The sequence below is a fragment of the Hypomesus transpacificus genome, chromosome 21 (genome assembly GCF_021917145.1).
Source record: "Hypomesus transpacificus isolate Combined female chromosome 21, fHypTra1, whole genome shotgun sequence".
In the NCBI taxonomy this organism is placed as follows: domain Eukaryota; kingdom Metazoa; phylum Chordata; class Actinopteri; order Osmeriformes; family Osmeridae; genus Hypomesus; species Hypomesus transpacificus.
Window position 1 is genome coordinate 2,843,460 of NC_061080.1, and position 22,827 is coordinate 2,866,286.

Here is a 22,827-nt window from a genome sequence, read left to right on the forward strand (position 1 = left end):
GTTACACAATGCCAAACTGACTTTTCATTTTGGGGGCACTGACTATTTATATGAGAAAATGATTTGGTTTTGAAGCATGAGTTAACTGTTTTGGGTGAGATATGACCTTTTGAAGGTGATCTATGTAGTTGTGCTGAACCATATAGGCTATTTTGCTAAATGCACGTGGAGCTTTGAGAATGTCATTTCTGTTTCAAGAATTGAGCCAAAGCAATGGAGAAAAACTGTAAAGGGGCCATAATTCTGTATGTTAACACACTTGTTATTGTATTTACTACATCAAAAATTAACATTTACAATCTCTCCACATGGGTTGACATCATAATAAAGACACACATTATTTAAAAAATATATAAAAATGTTTGTTAAATCATACCAGCACATTCCTATGAAATCATACAACTACCTGAGGTTGTAGACATATCACACTTATCTGTCTAAAAATGACTACATGTAAACCTTGTCTATTGGTGGCCCACAATTCCATATATTATTATTGGTGTAGTTATTCTTACCAGGTACATTCACCCAGTCAGTCCCAACTAGTTTAAAGATGAGATTCTCTCTGTTGGCTCCCCAGACTCCTGCAGGTCCTACGGTGACATGCTTCAGTTTGCCTGGCAACTGTGTCCATGATGATCCAAACCTTGTGAAGATGCTGCCGTCTTGGTTGACCCCAAAAACTTGTCCAACACCTACATCAATCTGCATCAGGGCACCAGAGATATGTGTACATCCAAATCCTGCATGACAAACTAAAAAAAACACTTGGGTTGGTGGGGGTTGTCAGACAGAGCAGAGAAACATGGAAAACATGCACAAGATTGAGTAACAGTCAGACAAACTTACCCACACATGAAGTCAGCAACAGACAGTGCAGGGCAAAGAGGAGTGTTGCGATACAGAGAGGCATGGCTCACTCAGTGACTAACTAACAAGTAAGTCTGTAGGAGGACAGAGGAGCAGATTTATACCAACCAACGTCCATCACAACTATGTCAGAAGGGGAGTAAAACTGAAAAGTAGAGGCCTCACCACCACACCTCAAATACTGGTTCCACCACACCAAACTGTGAAACACACCTGATTCAAATGAATGGGTCGTTATCAGGCCCATTTATTTGAATCAGGTCATGTGTTGGAGCAGGGAAATATCTAAAACATGCAGGGCAGGGGGTCCCGTGGACCAGGATTGAGAACCACCGTCTATAGCATACAGATGACCCCGCCCCCTCCCCCCGCAACAAAGTTTGGACATCTTTTACACATGCAGATGTCATGTGCTGTTGTAAACAATGCAACTAGTGGAAGCGGCAAGGTGCTCAGTGCTCACTGAGAAGGCGGTCGACCAATGACGGTCAGACCTCGCGCAAGAAGGTGAAACGTGAGGGAGATACCCTTTCCAAAACTTGTAAGGGCGTAAACACTAGTTTGTGAAGGACCCAGAGAAACAAAAATATCCACCAACGCAAAATTAATTAACAAATGTTTTTGGTCTCAAAAAGAGGACATATCCAGATAAAAGAGGACGTCTGGTCACCCTAGGTACAGATCAATGGTTAAAAAAAAAGGTGATACAAATAAACTGCAACCAAAACTAAGCTCAGACCTTCGTTTCAAGCTTCGTGTCGTCCGTCCGTTTCTCGTCCGTCCGTAACCTGCTGCTGTTTTCCACCTCCCTTCTCTGTCCCAAATCCGCCCTTAAAAACCATCCTGAGCTGGGGGTGTGTCCAATTACTCAGGTGTTGTCCATTTCCCTGATCCCCAGTCTAATTCAACGAAATAAACTCTACACGGCTAAATATGTGCCCAAACACAACTCAATACAAAACACACAAATCAAAGCAATTAAATCAAGTGTAAAACATAACTAAATAACAGTACATGTTACTGTTAATGTACATTAGGAATCAGTGAATTGTCAACAGCTCTCATGAATGTCCCACTTTGACATAAGTATTATTTGAGTATTAGGTTACTTACATAAACACGCACAATGTACTTCCACACTATTCCTATTGCTCACTAGCCTGCACTTATTTCATGCAGTGCATTTCATTATGCCGGAGAAGCACTCATCTTGCCTGTGCATTGTTTGTGGACATTTCGCTTTAATATGACTCAAAACTGTAGGCTAATGCTTGGACGATATCACCTCCTAGTGGAAATAACTGGCACACTAACTGGCACTCATTTGAATTAACATTTTCAGACACGGTGTCCGGTCCTGCCATCAGTCACTCCTCCCTCCGTCTGTCAGCTAACAACGTCTCATGTACGGTGGAGTGTTCTGTGAAGAACGGGAGAGATGTGACCCTAACCTGGTACAAAGGAGAGGAGAGACATAACCAGACCAGCAGTCCTGATCTCTCCTCCAACATCTCTCTCCATCTGGAGATGAAGGACCAGGATGGAAACACCTACAGCTGTGTGGCTGAAAACCCCATCAGTAACCAGACAGTCAAACTCAACAAGACAGAGCTGTGCCCAGGTTAGTGTCCTGTTTATCTCCATGTCAAGAGAAGCAGATGACAAACAACTAGACATGGCGACTCTGAATTCTCAGTTTTCATGGTAACATCTCTGATGCACTTCATTACACACAGTATCCACACTATAGTATACTGTATTGTCTGTCGGTCTGTTTACTTTGGGGTAGAAAAACACCTGGTAAGAAGACTTAAAGACAACCTGCCTACCACTCCCTTTTGACAACAGAACCAGGAAACTCTAGTAAAACTCCCTGGTTGTGTGTTTGTGTTTCTTCAGATCTTGCTACATCCAGCAGCTCTGTTTACAATCACCTTTGGGGCATCCTGGTCTCTGGAGTCCTGGTGGCTGTGGTTATGGCTAGGGCTGTGGCATTATACAGGAAGTTTGAGGTACAATATTCAACCAAAGTTTAAAATGATAAGACAGTCATTCTAGTATTTACTTGTATTGATGGCACTCTGATTGCTGAAGTTCTGCATGTGTTCTGGTAAGAGTTTACATTGTTGTGTCTCACAGAGAGCTTGGGGATTGAGAGGGAACCTCCACAGAACATGACAGTTCTGCCAACTGTCATCTGATGACCAGTGATGCTGTCGGCAAGCAGACACCCTGCCCTAACCTCTGAAATGCTGAAGAGTTGCTGAATGAAGGTTTTGCTAAGTAAGTTTTACACCTCACTGTGGTCAAGATGTGGTCTGAACATTGTAAAAAAAGATCATCATTTGGTTTCTTGTCAATAGTTTTTCTAATGAGAGACAAATAGCCTACAACAAAAAGATTCAACATTCCTCAGATATGATCATTGTACATCAACATACAAATGCGTAATGATTAGGGCTGTCAAAGTTAATGACGCGTTTAACGCAATCTCATTTTAACCCGACAAAAAAAAATAGTGCCGTTAACGCAGGTTGCTTTTTGACCCTGGGAATCACCTGTCGTCACATGATTTCGAATCCTAACGGTAGCTGAATGATGGAGAGAAGGATTTTAGATGGGAAGTTCCATTTCAAAAAGTTTCGAGACGGCTCGGTTGACAAACCTAAGGCTGTGTGTAGCCTACTGATTGTCAGGCTGAGTTATCACCGGAGTACTTCCAGCCTGAACTATCACATGCAAGCAAAGCACCAGCTAGCAGCAGCAGCGGTGGCAGCAGCAGCGTTAGCAGCAGCAGCGTAAAGGCCGATTTATACTTCTGCGTTTTTACGCACACAGGGAACGCCTTCTCCGTCAAGAAACGCCCTCTGCGTGTCCTCGCAGAGCCCTCGCAGAGCTCTGCGTGTGCCTCCTGATTTTCCTGACTATCCGTCTGTCCGTGCGTCTTTTTACGGATACCCCTTGGCTATGATTGGTCCTTATTAGAACCGCTTGCGTCAGGGGTGGGGGCGGGGTTGCTGTGACCAACAAGAGAACATAATCCTTTGACCGCCATTGTTGTAGGTTTTTACAACTCTTATTTCAGCTAAACAGTACATGTAAATCAGCATCTGAATTCAAATGTGACGACAAATGTGCAGTGTAGTTGCTGAAAATGTGCTTATTTAATTGATTAAACGGTTCATTTTTTATTTGCTCCGACTTTTCGATAACCTAGCTAGCAGTGCAGCGCCATCTACTGTTCTGGCTGTGAATTGCTTTCAGCACGCAGAGCCGTCGGAGTAGTATAAATTCAACCAATCCGTCCGACTCCGTCCGACTCCGTGCATGCGGCTGTCTGTTAACGGAGACGCAGAAGTATAAATCGGCCTTTAGCAGCAGCAGCGTTGGCAGCAGCAGCGTTGGCAGCAGCAGCGTTGGCAGCAGCAGCGTTGGCAGCAGCAGCGTTGGCAGCAGCAGCGTTGGCAGCAGCAGCGTTGGCAGCAGCAGCGTTCGCTCTGGTAATATGTGGCAGACAACACTCGCAAAGAAGCAAGCAGCTGACTGGGTTCCAAAAGATATAAACTGTATTGTTCAATAACAAGGTCAATCTGTGGTTGGCTAAGTATATGAAGTATGTTTGAGTGACATTTGAATATTAAGGTAGCAGGATATCCTCATAGGCTATGAGACAACATGTCTTAAATGTATTTTATGTTCCGGAATAAGTATAATTTTGTGGATGTTTATTATTCAGCAATTTAGTTTGTGAGTGAATAAACTTCCTCACAATTTAAGTTGTGTTCCATCTAAACTTGTAATATCGACATTATCATCCAGTTAGGCCTATCTGAAGTTAAGTACAGCCTAACCCTTTTAATGTTATTTCCACAAAAAAAACATTTATTGGGGTAACATTTTAACAGATCAAATAGATTGAATAATTTTGCGATTAATCATATGAAATAATGCGATTAAATATTTTTCTCGCTTGACAGCCTTAGTTATGATCCCTTTTTCATTTCCACCTTGCTCATCATAAACCAGGCCAGAGGTTCCTAAAACTTCAAATCATCCTAATTTTGATTTTATTCAGATCCCCATTAGCTGATGCCAAAGACACCAGCTACTCTTCCTTTATTCCACACAAGAGAACAACGTACCAAACAACAGACAAAAACAGATAAAATCCTAATGAAAGATTGTCAACATTAAACTACATGTTTATCTGTCCCCACATCCTTCAGTGTGGGTGGCTCCAAACCCTGACGAGAGAGCAGCTGAGTTAGAGCTAAGTACAGTTAACAGGTTGGAGAAGAATGAGCACTTAGACTACAATAGATGAAGCTTTTATGGCGGGTTATAAATTAAAAAAAACTCAACAAATGAGAACAAGGGAATTTGAACCTCGCTCAGATCCACCGGGTCTTTCCAGCACACAGTATTGATTTCAATTCATAGAATTCTGGAGATGATGACCTCTGGTGGTGAACGGTGTAAAGAACGTAGGGACATTGAAATGACGATGTTTGTTGTTACACAAACACAAATCATGTCAATCCATTTCATTGACTGCAAGCAAAAACTTGTCAATGTGCATTTCATGACTTTAAAAGGAATAAAATACCAGATGGAAAGGTTCATAATTGCATTCATTAAAAAAATAAAAGTGATCTTCTCTTGGAAAGACAAGTGCTTTCACTTTTTGGTCTATGAAATTCCTATTTTTTTCATGTTTTTCTTCAGCAAATGTTATTGTCACAGTGTTCTGTAATGGAAATGTTGGTCATATGCATAGATGTATGTGTATGAAATCTATAATCTTCTATGTTCATTGGTAAGAGACAGGAAGGGAAGATAATTAAGTTGAGTTCAAAGGAATGTGAGGTGCTGATGGCTCTGTGGGCAGCTTGCCCTGGGGCAAGGGTGAAGCATTTTATATGGCCTTCTGTCCTCTGGTTACTGTAAGGGGTCAATGAGACAGTTGCTCTGAACTTTGGCTAGAAGGACTGTGTCCTGTTTCATTGTTTGTGTTAATTTGAAGATGGTCACACAAAGGACAGTTGACCATTTGACTGGTCAACCCCTGTGGCTTTATTATCTACTGCTCTGGAGAGAGCTGTGACATCAAAGAACTTTGGGACACACCGGAGATGTATTGTTTCAAACTGTCACTAAGTTGAGTTAGCCAATCACAGAGTTTGCTACATTAATTGATTGACCTTATAGAATGCCATTTGATCTTAAGTTTATATAAGGCAGTGCATGTGTGGTGGTTGGCCATCACTCCTGCGAACGACCTGTGTGGATGGCACCTCCTTCGCTGTGACTGATCAGCAAAGCTTTGTTTATGTAATTGTATAGTCTAAATAAATTGTATTAAAACCATATCCCTTGACTATTCAGATCTACACAGTGCCACTCGAATTCTTCCTTAACAGTTCTTAGTGGCCTCTTTGGCCAGGTACATCTTGTACACAGCCACCGCCTCATCCACCTTGGTATGCAGAGCCATGCAGGTGGAGAATCTCAGCGTTGTCCAACTCTGGAAACTGCTGTGGGCCGCGGAGATGGTGTGGGCCACGGAGATGGTGTGGTGGAGCTACCTGTTGAAGTTGGCGATGGAGGGTGAGCCAAACAGGATAAATAATGGAACTGTTCTTTATGCTCCAACAGGCCAACAGAACCTTGGACCTTGGCCCCACAGGTGTCACATGTCTCTTCTACATGGCGGTCAGAAAGGTGCATGGAGAATTGTTCTGCCTCCACAACCTGATTGCACTGACAGCACTTTAATGTTCTGTCTGCACTGGAGCCTCCGCCTGCCTGCCTTGAGCCTCCTCCTGCCTGACTGGAGCCTCCACCTGCCTCACAGGAGCCTTCTCCTGCCTCACTTGAGCCTCCACCTGCCTCACAGGAACCTTCAACTGCCTCACTGGAGCCTTCTCCTGCCTCACAGGAGCCTCCACCTGCCTGTCTGGAGCCTCCTCCTGCCTCACAGGAGCCTCCACCTGCCTGCCTGGAGCCTCCACCTGCCTGCCTGGAGCCTCCACCTGCCTGCCTGGAGCCTTCTCCTGCCTCAAAGGAGCCTCCACCTGCCTCTGATACATCTGACTGAAGGGGGGGAGGCAGGATTTCAAGTACAAGAGAGGCTCATAATAAATAATTTCACCAATGATCCTACACTGTTAGTTGCATCCAAATGTGTGTAAATAGGGTATGATCCAGCAAATAATCGACTTCATGCTACAGCAACTTGTCATCACTTAAATTAAATAAATCATCATATAACCTACCTTATGGAACCCACAAGAGCATTTTAGGTGTCTCCCGAACAGATCCACCTTGCTCTTGCTCTGCAGCGGGCAAGCATCGATACACTCCAGGGCTCTTTCCACCGGGCCTTTTGCCTGTGGAAAACTGGTAGCTGCCCTGGGCATATTTTTGGCAGATGTCTCTCCAGTACGAGTCTGGCTTCCCCGTCTTGGTCATATCTGCAAAAACATGAGCTACGTTAGACTAAACGACCAAGTTCTCTGTTGTGATTACATTCTCAATCAATGTAGCATAGACATACAGTTGTGATGGGTTGCTCTGGCTATTGTACAGTAATACCAGGATCATCCCATTTTATAAAATGAATACTTCCATATGCGTGTACTCCAACACATCAACTTAATTGTGTTATGTCAACAACCTGGTCAACGTATCATCAGTTCAGGTTCATAATTGCATTAATTAAGAACATAAAAGTGATCTTCTCTTGGAAAACCATCAGTGCTTTCATTTTTGGGCCTATTAATATTTTTCTTTAGCAAATGTTATTGTCACAGTGTTTTTAGTGGCCTCTTTGGCCAGGTACTTCTTGTACACAGCCACCGCCTCATCCACTTTGGCATGCAGAGCCATGCAGGTGGAGCAGGTGGAGAATCTCAGCGTTGTCCAACTCTAACAGCATGCCGGTGACCTTTCCAACCTGGCTGGGCTGGATGTCCTGGAACAGGTGGTACAGACGCTCTCCCAGCATCTGCTTCTGGTCCTGGGGCAGAGCAGCAGCCAGCATGGAGGCTGTCAGAGGCTCCTTGACCCACACATAAACAGAAGGCTAATGGAGGGCAGAGGGACAGAGGACAGAGTGACACACAATTGAAAATACACTTTTACATACAATACATACAACTGCCACAATGTGAAACTAATACAACTGTAACTAGCCGTCATACCTGGGCTTTCCTCCAAGAATGTTATACGGCTCAGACATGGAAATAGCCACAGTGCTGGACGCAGGTGGCAATATTCTTTACTCAAAACTGTCGTGACGGCATAAACGTTTGTGATTGGTTTAATCTGACAACCAATTGTCTGAGGGCAGATGAATCTCTCCTGGTCTCAGGGCAGAAGACGTATTTTTCTATTCTCAGGGCAACGTAGTTGTGTTTGTGTGCCAGTATGCAAGATTAAAAAGGCTTAGACCAAACTGTTTAATTGAATTAAATATTTGTTGAAGAAAGGGTTTTCGTCCAGCTCTTCACTAATGGAAAGACTAAATTTAATTGAGTTATGGTTGTATTATCCATCTGCAGATTGGAGAAAGAGTTTAACATAGCCCAATACATAAACTGACACATTTCAGTGCACTGGTTTGTGCAAGTTCTAATTCGAAAACAATTTACATTCTCAACCATGCAGTTTGTCAGTGATAAAGTAAGCAAACAGCGCTTGATCGGCCATGACTGGCGTCAACGCAGCAAACCACGAGAGGCAGGAATGTCCGACGTTTTTAACTCCTCCCCGCCTGCAAGTTGCAACTCTCGCGGGTCGTTTCATGCAGCGGCAGCCAATGTTGAACGCACCTACTGCTCGTTTCATACTAGCGTGACAGACGAAGCTTCGACGGTGATCACTTGTTTTTTGGCCATTCGAAGCCACGCTCAACACGTATAGGTAGGTACCCATTGCTTCGAAAGGTCGATACCTCTTCGTGACCACGGTTTCGAGCGTAGGTACAGCATCCTATTCAGTACATGACAGTCAAGTGTGTGAAAATATAAAATGGACAAGCAAATCAGAGTGCCTGCCATGTCCAAAATGGAGGATGCAAGGAATGTTAAGGACGAAGATAAACTTTACAAGTTTGAAGGAATCCTCTACTCTTCCATCATGAGTCCCCCAGACAATCTCGAAGCGTTGAAGAACATGGAGGCCAGACCAGAGGACTCTCTGTTGGTAGCTTATCCTAAATGTGGTATGGGCAAAAATGTGTATTTTTTTTTATTAAAGTTTACTTCCTGAAATCATGTCCACTCACACAGGCTGCTCGACTCAAACTGAAAATAAACAATAACTGTTGATATCAGTGATTTGGGTTTGTCAGGGTTCAATTGGATGATTATTGTGATCTTCAAAATCATGGCTGCAACTACTGGGCCAAAAGAAATGCCTGCTGTGCCGCAGATGCTTGAATTCTTTTCACCTGAAATACAACAGGTACGTTATACTTAGGTTGTTTTTTTTCACTGAGCAAATACAAGTCTGATAACGTAATTGCAACACAATAACATGCATTCGTAAATTATTGTAGTTTTGTGGTGTATGGCCATGACATTTTAAACCTGTTTATTTTAGGTGTGTGAGGACACATGCAAGAGTAACGCAAAACAAATATTAAGCAGTATTGATCTTTTTGTTTGCAGATGGTTAAAGAGAAGCCCTCCCCTCGGTTATTGGGCACACACATGCACCCAGATAATATACCCAAATCTTTTACAGAAAAGAAAACAAAGGTCAGTGTTAAGTAATTACTAGTGAGTGGCACCAATAAGCACATTCTGCATATGTAACTTTAGGAGACCACTTGTGTAGTTCACCTGTGACCTCAAGATGCAGTGGCCATTTTCCTCTCTCAGAACAGATGCAGCTCACCCTGTAAATTTGACTTTTACTTGTAGATGCTGGTTGTGTTTCGAAACCCAAAAGATACGGTTGTGTCCTACTACCACTTCATGAACAACAACCCTGTTCTGCCAAATGCCAAATCCTGGGACGCCTTTTTCACAGACTTCATGAAAGGAGAAGGTGAGAACTCAGACAGCTCATTGCCATTGTTGATACATTTCACAGCTGAACCTGTGAATATAAGTTAATAACATAAAGCCATTGGCAAATGGTTCACTAATCCCCTACTGGTAGTATTTGGTGCACTGTTATGACAAACTAAGGGAACTCTAAAAAACAATTCCTTTGGTTTACTTTTAGTGGCTTGGGGCTCTTACTTTGACCATGCCCTGGCTTGGGAGAAACGCATGGATGATCCAAATGTGATGATTTTGACTTACGAGCAACTGAAGGAGGTGTGTTATATGTATTTACATATCATTGACTAGGGTCATAGCTTCTATCAAAGTTTGACTATGTGTAATAGTATGATAAGTTGTGCTATGTCAATGCATTGTAAATTGCACAGTTTTAATGTTAAACTGTACTTCAGTCAAGACACTCATTTCTTGATTTAACCATAGAATAGAAATAGAGAAATAGAAATTGGCTTGACTTTGTCTGAAAACTGCCTGCCTCAAGAGCTCACAGACACGTGTACAAAAACAAGGCAGGGAGCCTGAAGATCCTCCTGTGGACAGGAAATTCAATCAAACGTTGTGTTTTGATTTTATGCTTTTAACAAGCATTGTCAAAAGGTTTCCACAGATCAGCACTGATCTGGTGACTGACCCCTTAAAGAAGACAAGGCAAAACTTCCCAAAACTCAGAGAGAAAAATGTAAGAAACCTCAGGAGTAGCCATTCAGTAAGGAATCCCCTCATCTACATACGGTTGGTAATACAGTGAGATGCATAACAGGATACTTTTTCCAATAGATTCAAATACAAATATAGCTGCAAACAGCGATGCGGGTTCCGCCGAAACATTGTGAACAGTGGAAGAATTGACATGGACAATGTCACAAACCTACTGAATATTTTGACAAATTGGTGGAAATGCCATAATTAAAAAATGTTAAACATTCGGCAGTGATCTGCAACGCCTCCTACTTTCGGATATGGGACCTTTGTGGTATGAAAGTTACTCTTGTCCTGTAGTTACAACTTGCAGTAACTTTATTAGCTTCTTAGCTTTAGCCCAAAATATTTTTCAATACACCAAGGTGATTCTGCAAACAGAAGTTCACAAGTCATCTCTAGGCATGAGATCTGACATCTGTCTTTCATACACTATGTTATAATGCAGCCAGTAGAGTGAAGGAAAAACTGCACCTGAATCTTAGTCACACATACATAGTTAATGAAGTCACACACAGCAATACATTGCAGAAGGTTATGTGGAAAATGGTACGGAAACACATTATGGAGGATCTGGGGATTGTGGCAGCCATTGTACAATATGCAGGTACAGTAGAATTATGTGATGTGTAAGCATGACAGTCCAGGCCTGTGAATGAATGCCGTATTATGTTGCCTTTAACACACAGTGATGCATGAGTCTGACATCAGCTGATGACATGGCGTGCTGCCCAACCTAAACAAGTTTTCCTCATTTTTTGTATGATTCAGAATCTTGTGGAAGGGATACAGATGGTATCAAAGTTCTTTGGCTTTCCTTTGACCGATGAGCAAGTCCAGACCATTGCAAGCGAGAGCACCTTTACAGCCATGAAGGAGAGCTCCAAGAACACTCATGGTGGACATGGCAGCGTGTTTTTCCGCAAAGGTACTTTCTCTTAACACTGTATTTAACCGGTCTCCCTTTAACAGTCTCTCTCAGTCCGTCAGTCAATTTGATTTAGAGAGCACATTTAAAAATAACAGCTGTTAGCCAAAGTGCTGTACAATAGTGAATAATTAGAACACACACATTAAGACACAAACCACCACCACAGACAATGCACAAAACATTTTACCACTGCACATACCTATGGCCATATGCAACAGTACATTTTAAAGAAGAGATTTAAAATTGTCATATGTTGAAGCAGTTTTTATACATTAAGTGGCAATTTCAGAATCAAAACGCATTTGTCTTTATTAAAGCTACCAACAAAATCCATAGTTTTCAGGTGTGCTTTGGTATGCCAAGCCAAAGGAAACCAAAACATGACTCAACACTTCACATACTTGAATTTCTTTTCTGTGGGGGTCAAATTTACGTCTTTCGAAAAGACTTGTTTAAAACAAACATTATTCACATCTCTTCTGAAACTGTCAAATGTTGATTCAGATTCATAATATACTTTTATCTGTTCATACACTTTGAATTTGTGTCTTCACATGAGACTTGATACAGTATGCATTTTGTAGAATGATCTTATTATATTGGTAATTCTCTTTGTTTGACCTTTGATCAGGTGAAGTTGGAGACTGGAAAAACCATTTCAGTGAGGCCCAAAGCAAGCAGATGGATGATGAGTTTCAGAGGCACTTGGCTGGTACTAAACTGGGGGACAAATTAAAATATGATGTTTACTGCAAGTAAATTATCCTGGGAACTCCATAACCCACTTAGCATAGTAATATATTTTTTTACAGTTGTGTCAATTGTTATTCATGTCATTGTTAGATTTTTTGATTATATAGAATGCATGTTCAAGTCCAAGTCTTTTATTTGTCAGATGCACAGAACAACACAAGGTTAGACTGGGCACTGAAATTCTTAAGACAAGACAACGTAAGCACCTGACATAACATATAAGTACACGGAACACATTTACATTTATGCTGAGCTTAGATAAGTGAACTTCCTAAATATACAGATAGCAATAAATAAACGACTATACTAACCCTAACACTAAAACTTCCTAAATTACAGATAACAATAAATAGTACGCTATACTAACCCTAATGCACAAAAAAACCTGTTTCAACCCTATAACCTATCTAACCTAAGTGGAGTACAGTGCAATAGTGCAAATTTGCAGATCAGTGACTATGTCAATGACCAAACAGGAGCCTGGTGGCGAGGTACAGTGAGGTACAGTAGTGCAATATAACTGAAAGAGCAACCAGTAGCTGAAAGTGACAGTGTATAAGTGACTAGTGTGCAGTAAAAATGTCCATATCAGTGTCCATTGAGAAGCCTGTTGACCCTTGGGTAGAAACTGTTGTCCAGTCTGCGTGTGTGCGACCAGATGCTGCGGTAACGCCTGCCATAAGGCGACGGGGTAAAGAGACTGAAGGATGGGTGGGAACAGTCTCTTAGAATCCTGCTGGCTTTCCTTAGGCAACGTGTGTGGTAGGTGTCCTGAAGGGCTGGGAGCTTCCTGCCGATGATGAACTCAGCAGAACGGACCACACTTCGTAGGGCCTTGCGGTCCCGGTCTGTGCAGCTCCCATACCACACTGTGATACAACCAGTCAGAATGCTCTCTATAGTGCATCTGTAAAAGTTAGTGAGGATGACTGAGTCCATACCAAACTTCTTCAGTCTCCTCAGGAAGAAGAGGCGCTTACGGGCTGCTTTGACCACCTTGTCCGTGTGAGCAGACCAGGTGAGGTCATTGCTGATGTTCACCCCGAGGAACTTGAAGCAGCTGACCTTCTCCACTTCCGATACATTAAAGAATAGGGGTGCATGCTCTTCCTCCTGCCGCCTCCTATAGTCCACAATGTTGTTGTGTACATGTTGTGTAAAATCTGGAGTTGCTGGACAGGGTCTCTACTTAATGCCTCTCATATTCCATTGTGTAACTTTCTGTAGCATTGCAAGTCATATGTTAATAAGTAAGGGTTAAGAAGTGGTCTGATTGGTCGGTCTTGTGAATAAAGGGAATTGTAATGCATTGTCCTGTGGATTCTTCATCCCCTGAGACATTCTCCTCAGCTCTGGCTTGTCTTTGTGCTCATTCTCCTTGCTCACCTCTTAATTTCTATCTCTGGTTTTACAATAATAATGGTTGACGATGTAAGAGCTAACCTTCATCTTGTAACCAATTTGCCTTGTAATTGGTTTACTTTGACCATTCTTATATAAAGTTATTTTATTTTCCTGATTAGGTTGTCTTTATTCATGTTGTTAAACATTCACCATGTACTGCCCTGTATTGTACTTACAATTTACCGAAGCAGGTTGTACAGTTTAAACCATAAACTAAAGTAAAGAGTTGGGACTGAAAATATTTCGTCAGCTTGACCTAAAATGAATTATTTTGTATTGCTCAAGTTGTGTTTGTAATGTTATATTACAACATGTAATATGTTGTTGCTTTTCACAGTGAAGGTTCTTGTAAATAAAATGTTTCGTAAGCTACAAGACTTAAATGAAGTGTGATATGTTTATTATAAAGACATTAATAGAATTTCAACAGTAATAATTTCTATGTACATAATTAGATGCAGCATGTCTTGTATTATACTGGATAAAACATTTGTTTTTACAATTGTTTTCATTTTGTAAGAAAGGAGACTCTTTAGTTGTAAATTGCATTCAGTAGACCATAGAGACAGTTAACAGTTAACAATTAAACAAGATAGACATTTAACAACAAAATTTACAAACAATATGAGAAAGCAATTATAATAGCGGCTACACCTGCTTGTGATTGGCTTTCGTCTGTGAGAATGTGTGTGTGTTGGTGTGTGTGCAGTCATGATCCAAATGAAACACTTCCCTGTAGACTCAGGTGTTCCTCCTGGACACAGAACGCTATTCTACCTGGCACAGGGACACTGAGAAATCAAGGTTAACCCCAAACCCTGGACAGAGGGGCTCAGTGAATGTGGTGTAAAAGGTGTGCAGAATGCAGATAACCTGCAATCAGACCCATCCCCGCCAGAGATGAGCCCAATGAGGGTGATGTCAGCAGAGAGCAGCGTCATGCCAATGTCCTTCTGCATGTCATTGTTACTCAGTTGTTACTAGTTTTCTCAGGGAGGAGGAGTTTAACTTGATGTTTGAGGCCAGAGAAGCACAGCCTTGTTCTGTGAACAGACAGCCTGACAGCCTGTAGAAGGTTATCATTACAAGATGGATTACAAACACTATTGTGACGCGCTCCTAGTTGTAGTGCTGCTTTGTTGCTCTTGGTTTTACAAGACAGTGACTGGAGGCGTAAGGAGGTTGTCTGGCTGATTACCTTCGCCTGCAAAGCTCCCTATATCTCGCTGGTTTATCCACTTTGTATATGACATGGTTGTAATACCACACACAATATTCTTTCAAATGAATAACATATGTTCTACGTGTATGGTCTACACCCCCTGTTGAGAAACCTGTTTTTTCCACACCCCATTACTTAAGATTCAAGTTCCTGCACAAAATACTTAATGAATTAGTAATAATACACGAAACCTGCTTTTGATATTCTTTGAAGTGCTTCAAGTTGGCTACAACAACGCTGCTAGTGTATGAGGAGCATTCTTCATGCAGCCTCTAGGTGGCGCCATGGCATGAAACATAGATGGTAAGAAAACTTGGTTTATTGATCAAATAGAAATGTCACCTTTCTGTCTAAAACGCGACGTTTCGGGAGAGACGGCGCTTGGTTTCCATGGTGTATAGACATATCATCATGACATCATGGGGCAGACAGGGATTGTGACGCGCTTTTCCAAATTATAAGAAATGTACACAATCTAATCAGTCATTGATGCACTGTAGAAAAGTGGCGAAAAGTGTTTGATTCTACTTTTTCCTCGTTGTTAAAGTGTAATGGAAATGTACATTTATTTTAGTATTTCCTATTTCCTTCCTCGTTTGTCATCTTTAAAGAAACATGGATGAAATCCCAAAGCATTAAAAACTTTGGCGACCTAAACAGAAGGTAAGTCTGGTAAACCTAAAGTAAATAAAACAATTTAGACTGTTGACATCAACGAAAATAATTAGTTATGTCATTTAGAAAAAAAATCAGTAGGTGCAAGCAGTGTTCAATATCGTTAATCGTATCGAATGGACATCACATCATAGTTCCAGATAATCCTCAGATCCCGTAGGCCTATTAGACATGGTTAAACGCAAAGTAAATATCCTTGCACATTTCCTGTTTAACCAATCAATCTGTCGACCACGAGTCTCAATCTATTGAATGTCAATCAGTATTTTTGTTATCAGTTGCTTGTTATTGGGAAGCAGTATTTTTAAGCAGTATTTGACTATGGTATTGGACGTATAGAACTGCTTTGGCATATCTGTTATTTGTGGGGTGGGGGCTGAAGTCTGTCTTTATACACAGTAGGCCTAATGCTGATAATATCTTAACCAATACTTAAAATGAGAAGGAATGATTGTTTATTTCTGTCTATTGGGCCCTGGACATAACTCCAACAGGTTCATTTATTCATAAAGCCTCTAGATGGCGCCATATTGCGGCATGAAACAGATGGCAAGAAAACTGTTTTTATTGATGAAACAGAAATATCACCTTTCTGTCTAAAACGCATTGTCTGTTTCGGGAGAGACGGCACATGGTCTCTCCATGGTGTATAGACATATTATGACGTAATCTGGCAGACAGGGATTGTGACGCGTTTAAAACAATTATAAGAACTTTAGTAAATCAAATCAGTCATTGATGCAGGCAAGGAGCAAACCGCGTCTACTTTTTCCTTTAGAAAGTGTAGTGGAAATGTATATTTATTATGGAAATGTATATTTACTTGAGTATTTCCTAGATTATCATCTTTAAAGAAACATGGATGACATCCCGAATCATAAAAAACTTCGGCGGCCTAAACAGAAGGTAAGTCTGGTAAACCTAGAGTAAACAATTTGTCGATAAACATCGACGAAAATACTTAGATTTGTCCAAATTGTTTCAGTAGACTCCTTGTGCATTTGACAGTTGTATTTCACAAATAGCCCCTCCTAACGTGATTAATACTGTCGACCTTTTTCATAGTAATATTTCATATGTAAAAGTCATATTTCTTTTTAGATTTTTTTATCTCTGTTCAAGACACTCGTTGTATTTCCCCGCTAACCCTAACCATTGTCACTCCTCCTTATGTTTGTGTGTGCTTGTGTATGTATGTTTTCAAACGTCTGTGTATTTACGTGGCTTGTGTCTCTCTTTGTGTTTGTGGGTGTGTGTGTGCGTGCGTGTCTAGCCTGCTCGTCTCGCTACCCTCCAGTTGCCCTGTTGGCCAGAGCTGGGACTGAAGCTTCCTGCCCTGCTGTTCTCAGACAGGAAGCTGCTGTTATCAGACAGGAAGCTGCTGTTCTCAGACAGGAAGGTGCTGTTCCCAGAAGTTCACAACCCCCTCCAGGTAGGAACACATACCTGGAGAGACTCAACACATTTGACACTTTGTTCATGTCTGACACATCGATCAAAAGCGAAATACAAATAGTTTTGCTTTTAGTAAGAACAGTAGATAATAAAGGTCCAGAAGTGCATAAGTCTGACAGTATTTCAGTGAGTGGGGAGCCAAGCGAGTCTGTATTTTATCAGTTAATATCAGCATGATCTCAAATACTATATGCTAATGTAGAAGTGCAATAATAACAATATAATCATGTCAAAACTTGGTGCCAAAGCCTGCTCAATGTCCGGATCCCCGCCGCAAGAGCAAGGCTGCCAGAAAGGGTGCAGGAGCTGAGAAGGATTCAGGGGCCAACAAGGGGCCCCTGGCAGAGTCCTGGAGGGTTGTGGAAGAAGCTGGAGCGGCTTATCGTTCAGCCCTGGCTGACGAGCTGGCAGGACTAGGCATGGTGGTGAGTAGAAGACCCTAATCCACCTCCCTGGTACTACAGACTCCAGCCAGGCTCCTCCCCTCCTCTCCATCTTCCTCCACCTCTCCTGTATCTCTGATACTGGCTCTGTCACTGTGCCTTGCTAAGTATTTTTCTTGCCTGCAGGTGACTGGTGGTGCATGTGCGAAGATGCATCCCATCCCCTGGACCAACTACTGTGAGTCTTTGTTCATTAATGTATCAAATGTAGACTATTCCTTATTAAATGATCACCTTCTGTCAAGAGAAGGGATCCACCAATCACATTGTGACTCTGCTGTAGGTGTTCTTCCAGCAATCAAAAGTTCCTCTCGCCCGGTGGAACCAATCAGAGCATCGGCCTCTGAAAGAGTCGGGCCCCTGGGCTGCAGAGCCACACCAGATGGAAAGGAGAGTGCGTACTCCTCTCCACCTCCGCCTCCGCCTCCGTCTCCGCCTCCGTCTCCGCCTCTAACCCCATGCCAACTTGAGGCGCAGTCTCCAGGTTGTTCTCCAACCTTGAATGACCCCGTGACCCGGGAGACCACGCCCAGTCTTCTGTCATCGGAGACCGGGGACGAGCTTTCTGTGTTGGAGGCCATGATGTCACACCCGTGAGTGCTCCCCCAAACGCTCACCTTTAGACTAGAGTCCTGTTCAGCATAATGTTACGATGCATCGTCAGTTGTCATTGTACTGTGAAGTGATGTCAAACGTCAGTTCTTGTTCTTGTTACAGTCATTGGAAAATCATCAACAGGGTCCTGTTGAGAAAGGTAAATAAAATGTTTACGTGAATTGCTTTCACTCAGTCTGACAATCACCACATGTATCTGTATTGCCACATGACATTTCCCTCCCTCCCTCCTTCTAAGAACAAGTGCGTAGCTGAGCTGCAGGAGCGCTCGGAGGAGGTCATGGAGTGGGTTCTTAAGGTGACCCACAGGGTGGTCCTGCCTGCCATGGCCCGGGTCCTCCACATCCGCAAAGACCAAGATGGCCGCCCGCTGTCCGCCGCCATCTCTTACAGCAGCTGTGACTCCCAGAGTGACAGGTCCTCTTCCGCAGGGTTGCTGTCCACAGCTAGCCCCGTCACTGGCTCTCTGACTGGGATGGTATGTTTCAACCCTGCTGATTTTCCCCAGGACCAGGCCTCTTCTCTGGGCTCCACCCAGCCCTACGTCCCCCAGGGCATTCTGAGAATGATCTCAGAGAGGTTCCACCCTCTGCTGATAGGAGGGCAGGGATCCAGGCCCCAGAGCAGGCTGCTGGGTGGCAGGCCTCCGATGTTGGACTCTGATAGGCCCACGGAGGAGGAAGTCCTCGCCACGGCATCCCTCGCCGTGGCAGAGATTCTGTTGAAGGTGAAGGTGGTGATGGATAAACAAGAGCACGATGCAGACGACAAGCTGTCAGCCTGTGTCGAGGAGCTCTACGAGTCTGTCATGGGACAGATGCTGGAGACATTTGCACTCCACCACCGTGGATGCTTGCTGTCGGACTGCCATGTGACCAGCATCTCCCAGGACCTGATATACAACGCCTGGCAGGACGCCAAGGAGAAGATTCAGGTCCTCGCCAAAAGTCACACCGACGCCATCAATGAGCTGGTGTCCCCGTGGCCCACGTCGTCTGCCGACACAAGGGAGAGGATGGAGATGGCCTCCTTCCTCACTGGCAGCGTGGCGGAGGAAGAAGAGATGGAAAATGCGATGGCTTTGCCCAGCCGCGTGATGTCACCGACCCTCTGCTCCCTGAAGGAGAGCCTCTCTGGAATCCTGGCCCGCCACGCCCTGTTCCACAGCCCGGGCGTGGTCCCCACGGAGGAGAAGCTGGAGCTGGTGAGGATGGTGGGGGGCTTCCTCCAGGAGATGGAGCCCACAGAAGGACGCTGTTCCCTGGACCAGCCCCAAGAGGCCTACGAGGCCTCCCTGGTCCAGAGTGTGGCCACGGCCTGCAACGTGATCCACAACGTCCTGAAGAACTTCCACGCAGCCCAGCAGCTGATTGGGCAAGTGGAGGTGGCAGACTTCCTGCAGCCTGGAAGTAAGACCTTCACCATGGTGGTGGAGTGTGTTAGCCAGAGCCTGCTAGGAGATGTTGCCGTGGAGCTGGATGCCCTGTGGAGGAGGAGGAGCTCGGGGGCCAGCAACAGCAACGGGAGGAGCAGCAGGAATAAGGAATACCTCCCTTTTGACACCCAGCAGGAGCGACCAGTGGAGTGCAGCCGTGCTAGCAAGGAGGAGCAGGAGGAGGAGGATCCTCAGAAGAAGGAGGAGACCGCCCCTCCCTCCTCCAGGAGCACTAGTGCCAGGAGCGATGCTAGCAGTGCTGCCAGCTACCAAGACCTCAGCTTCACCGCTGAAAACATGCTGGACATCATCATGCGGATGGCCTACTTGGCCTCCAGTTCCTCCCCTGACGACGACGACAAACGCGACGAAGCCTCGTCCGTCAAATCGTTCGACCAAGAGGAGTACGACATGGAACGCCTGCTGGCATCCCACAGCATGTGCACCAGGATGTTCCAGGGGAGGATCCACCACTTCTCCAAGCAGTTGGTTGAGTGGATTTATCAGCTTCTCCTGGACACCCGGATGGGACGACTCCCCTCGACACCCCATTGCCGCTCCGAGCCCAACTTCCAGAACCTGGAGGACAAGGAACGTCTGGACCAGGAGTTCTTCACCCCTCTGCTGTACTATTTTTTCCAGATGGCCTTCAAGGGCCTGATGGGGAACCTGCTGGGCGAAGAAGACGTCACGGACGACCACCGTGCCGACTCCTGCAGCGATGCGTCCTCAGACGGCAGTGACAGCAACAGTGACAGCAGCAGTGACAGTGACTGTCCCTCCCTGGACTGGTCCAGTGGGATGACCCGTGGGAGTCAAGGGGTTGAGGGTAGAAGGAGATCGCAGAGCAGGTTGAAGCCCTCCTGCAGCCAGGACCAGAGGTGGGCGCTGGAGGCCATTTGTGAGGTGTTGACTACCCAGGCTGGAAGTGACCTTTACAAGACCTGCAACGACCCACAAGAAAACATGGTTGTTGTCCGCAAAGGTAGAGATATAGACATTTTAACCTTTAGATACAAAAGTATAGTGACAATTTTTTTTATAAGACATGCGATTGTAAGACAAATTTGTAAGTATTGAAATCTGCTGAATGACAGTGTAGTTCAAGTAAATAACTATAATAATAGTATTGTAGTTAACAGTCAAAATATGTTATGAGAAAAGTATAGTTAATCGCTATAATAGTAATAGTGTAGTTAAAAGTCAGTTTTCTTGTGCCAGGCCTTGATGCTAAAGCCATGGCCAGGTTCGGTAACCTAGCCAGCTCCTCCTCTGAAGACCAGGAAGTGACAACAGGAAGTCTCGATCCAGAGTCAGGTCTCACCAACCAGGAAGTAGGACAGCCTGAGATGGATGACAACGAAAACGCTGACTACTCTGATGATTTCCACGAAGAGGAAGACGGGTCAGATTGCCAGATGAATGACTTTTCCAAGGGTGCATTGATCGAGGAAGAGGAGAAGGATGAAGATGATGGAGCTGCAGGCCTCCCTGAGGAGGTCCAGGATCATCCCTCCCTACCCGTGAGCCCCTCTGAGACCCCCTCCCTCCAGCCCGGGGAGGTTCTGATCCAAGAGAAGGTCCTGATGCCCCCCCAGCCCAGCGCCTTGCACCACCAGACCCTGCATGACCTGCTGCAAAGGCTGGTGGGACGCCTGGCCCTCCAGGGGCCCCTTCGTTCCTGCTTCACCCCCACCAACTCGGAGATAGAGGCTGTCCTCCTCCAAGACGTGAGCTGGTTTCTCTGGAACCAGGCCGGGATCGGCCTCGTCCTGGAGCATGAACCCCAGAACCTGCTCTTCGGTGGCGCCGACGCCCTGGACGCCATGTTTGAGGCGACTTATGCTGAGCTAATGCTCTGTTCCGATAGCAACAGGGCCCTGGTCCACTCCGCCCTCCAGGGAGGGGCAGGCATCGTCGGCATGGCCGAGAACGTCGCCACGGTGATCTGCCGTCACGCCGAGTTTTGGCGCCCTTCTGCCGTGTCGGGTGAGAGTCATGATTTGGAAACAGGTTGTGAGGAGAATGAGAGCACAGAGGACTCTGCTGGCTTGGTAAAGGCCGGTGGAAGTTCCAGCCCCTTCATAAGCAACACAAGCTTCGATGAAGGACTTGAAATGGACACTGCTGGCTTGGAAAAGGCCTGTAGAAATTCCAGCCCCTTCATCACAAACACGAGCTTGGATGAAGGACTTGAGATGGACTCTGCTGCCTTAGAAAAGGCTGGTGGAAGTTCCAGCCCCTTCTTAAGCAACACAAGCTTGGAAGAAGGACTTGAGATGGAGTCTGCTGGCTTGGAAAAGGCCAGCAGACTCGCCTCCTGCCTCACATCCTCCTCCACTTCCTGGTCCTGCTACTCCTCTTCTTCCACCTCTGTTCACTCCTCTCCTTCGTCCTCCAAATCCTCCACCAGCTCCTCCACCTCCAGGGGCTCCACGGCTCAGGCCCCTAGCCCAGAGGGACATAATTTGGGAAAGACCGACACCCCCATCCTCCGGAAATGGTTCGCACTGGTAAGCTGAAAACAACACCACACACTGGCACTAGGTAGAACTGACCTGAGCTGAGTCAGCGATAAGAAGGGATGACATGTGACAATCTCAATGTGTGTCTTTGCTCTCACTTCCAAACCCAGAAGAAAGAGAAGACTTTCCTTAAGAATGGACAGAATGTGGCTGCCAAGGGAAGAAAGACAAGCATATTTTCCAAGACAAACAAAGTTTCTCCCCTTAGCGCTGAAGGTGAGATCCTGACTGCATATTTGCTCATTTAGGAGCCCACTTTAGTTGGCTCTCCCACCATTTAACACACACAGACTTGCACACAAACACTCACACACAAACACAGGCATACAGATATGCACACACACACACACACTATTTTTAAGTGAGAGGTCACAGTGCTGAAGTTCCGTGTGATGTCATACCTTGTTGTGTGATGGTGTTTCCTGTCCAGGTCCAGACCTTGGTGAGTCCTCCATTGCTGGAGGAGAGGAGAAAAAGAAGAAGAAGAAGAAAAAGTCCTTCAAAGATTTCTTCCGGGGGATCTCTGCGGCTCTCTCCGGGGCTTTCTGCTTCGGCTGCGTGAAGGATATTCACCAGTAGAGGGCGCCACCTGCAGAGTCAACTGGCTGGCAGAGAGAGAGAACCTGTCACTACGGCAACAACTGTAGCTACTTCCCTCTTCTTCAGAACTGTGCAACCAATTTTTTTGTATATTCCAATAAAAACTACTGGAATTTCGTTATTATC

At 44.6% G+C, this 22,827-nt stretch overlaps 3 protein-coding genes and 1 long non-coding RNA gene across 6 annotated transcripts in view; 2 read left to right on the forward strand and 2 right to left on the reverse strand.

Moving 5' to 3' along the window:
- Positions 1-22,827, reverse strand: part of LOC124483458 (lectin L6-like) — a 504,761-nt gene that overhangs the window by 2,992 nt on the left and 478,942 nt on the right. The window lies entirely within an intron of this gene.
- Positions 6,304-8,182, reverse strand: LOC124483478. Its single transcript, XR_006957843.1, has 4 exons — positions 8,073-8,182; positions 7,826-7,954; positions 7,146-7,343; positions 6,304-6,455 (listed from the first exon to the last, which is right to left on the reverse strand). It is a non-coding gene; the product is annotated as an uncharacterized LOC124483478 (long non-coding RNA).
- On the forward strand, positions 8,681-12,480 carry LOC124483460 (sulfotransferase 6B1-like). Its single transcript, XM_047043938.1, has 7 exons — positions 8,681-9,094; positions 9,224-9,336; positions 9,543-9,632; positions 9,798-9,924; positions 10,105-10,199; positions 11,415-11,571; positions 12,206-12,480. Exons 1-7 carry the CDS (start codon positions 8,902-8,904, stop codon positions 12,331-12,333), a joined length of 903 nt encoding a protein of 300 aa, XP_046899894.1. The 5' UTR covers positions 8,681-8,901; the 3' UTR covers positions 12,334-12,480.
- On the forward strand, positions 16,313-22,772 carry LOC124483444. Its single transcript, XM_047043908.1, has 10 exons — positions 16,313-16,534; positions 16,902-17,060; positions 17,332-17,508; positions 17,653-17,704; positions 17,810-18,119; positions 18,244-18,280; positions 18,380-20,561; positions 20,798-22,089; positions 22,212-22,317; positions 22,532-22,772. The coding sequence occupies exons 1-10, from the start codon at positions 16,487-16,489 to the stop codon at positions 22,678-22,680; spliced, it is 4,512 nt and encodes a 1,503-aa protein (XP_046899864.1). The 5' UTR covers positions 16,313-16,486; the 3' UTR covers positions 22,681-22,772.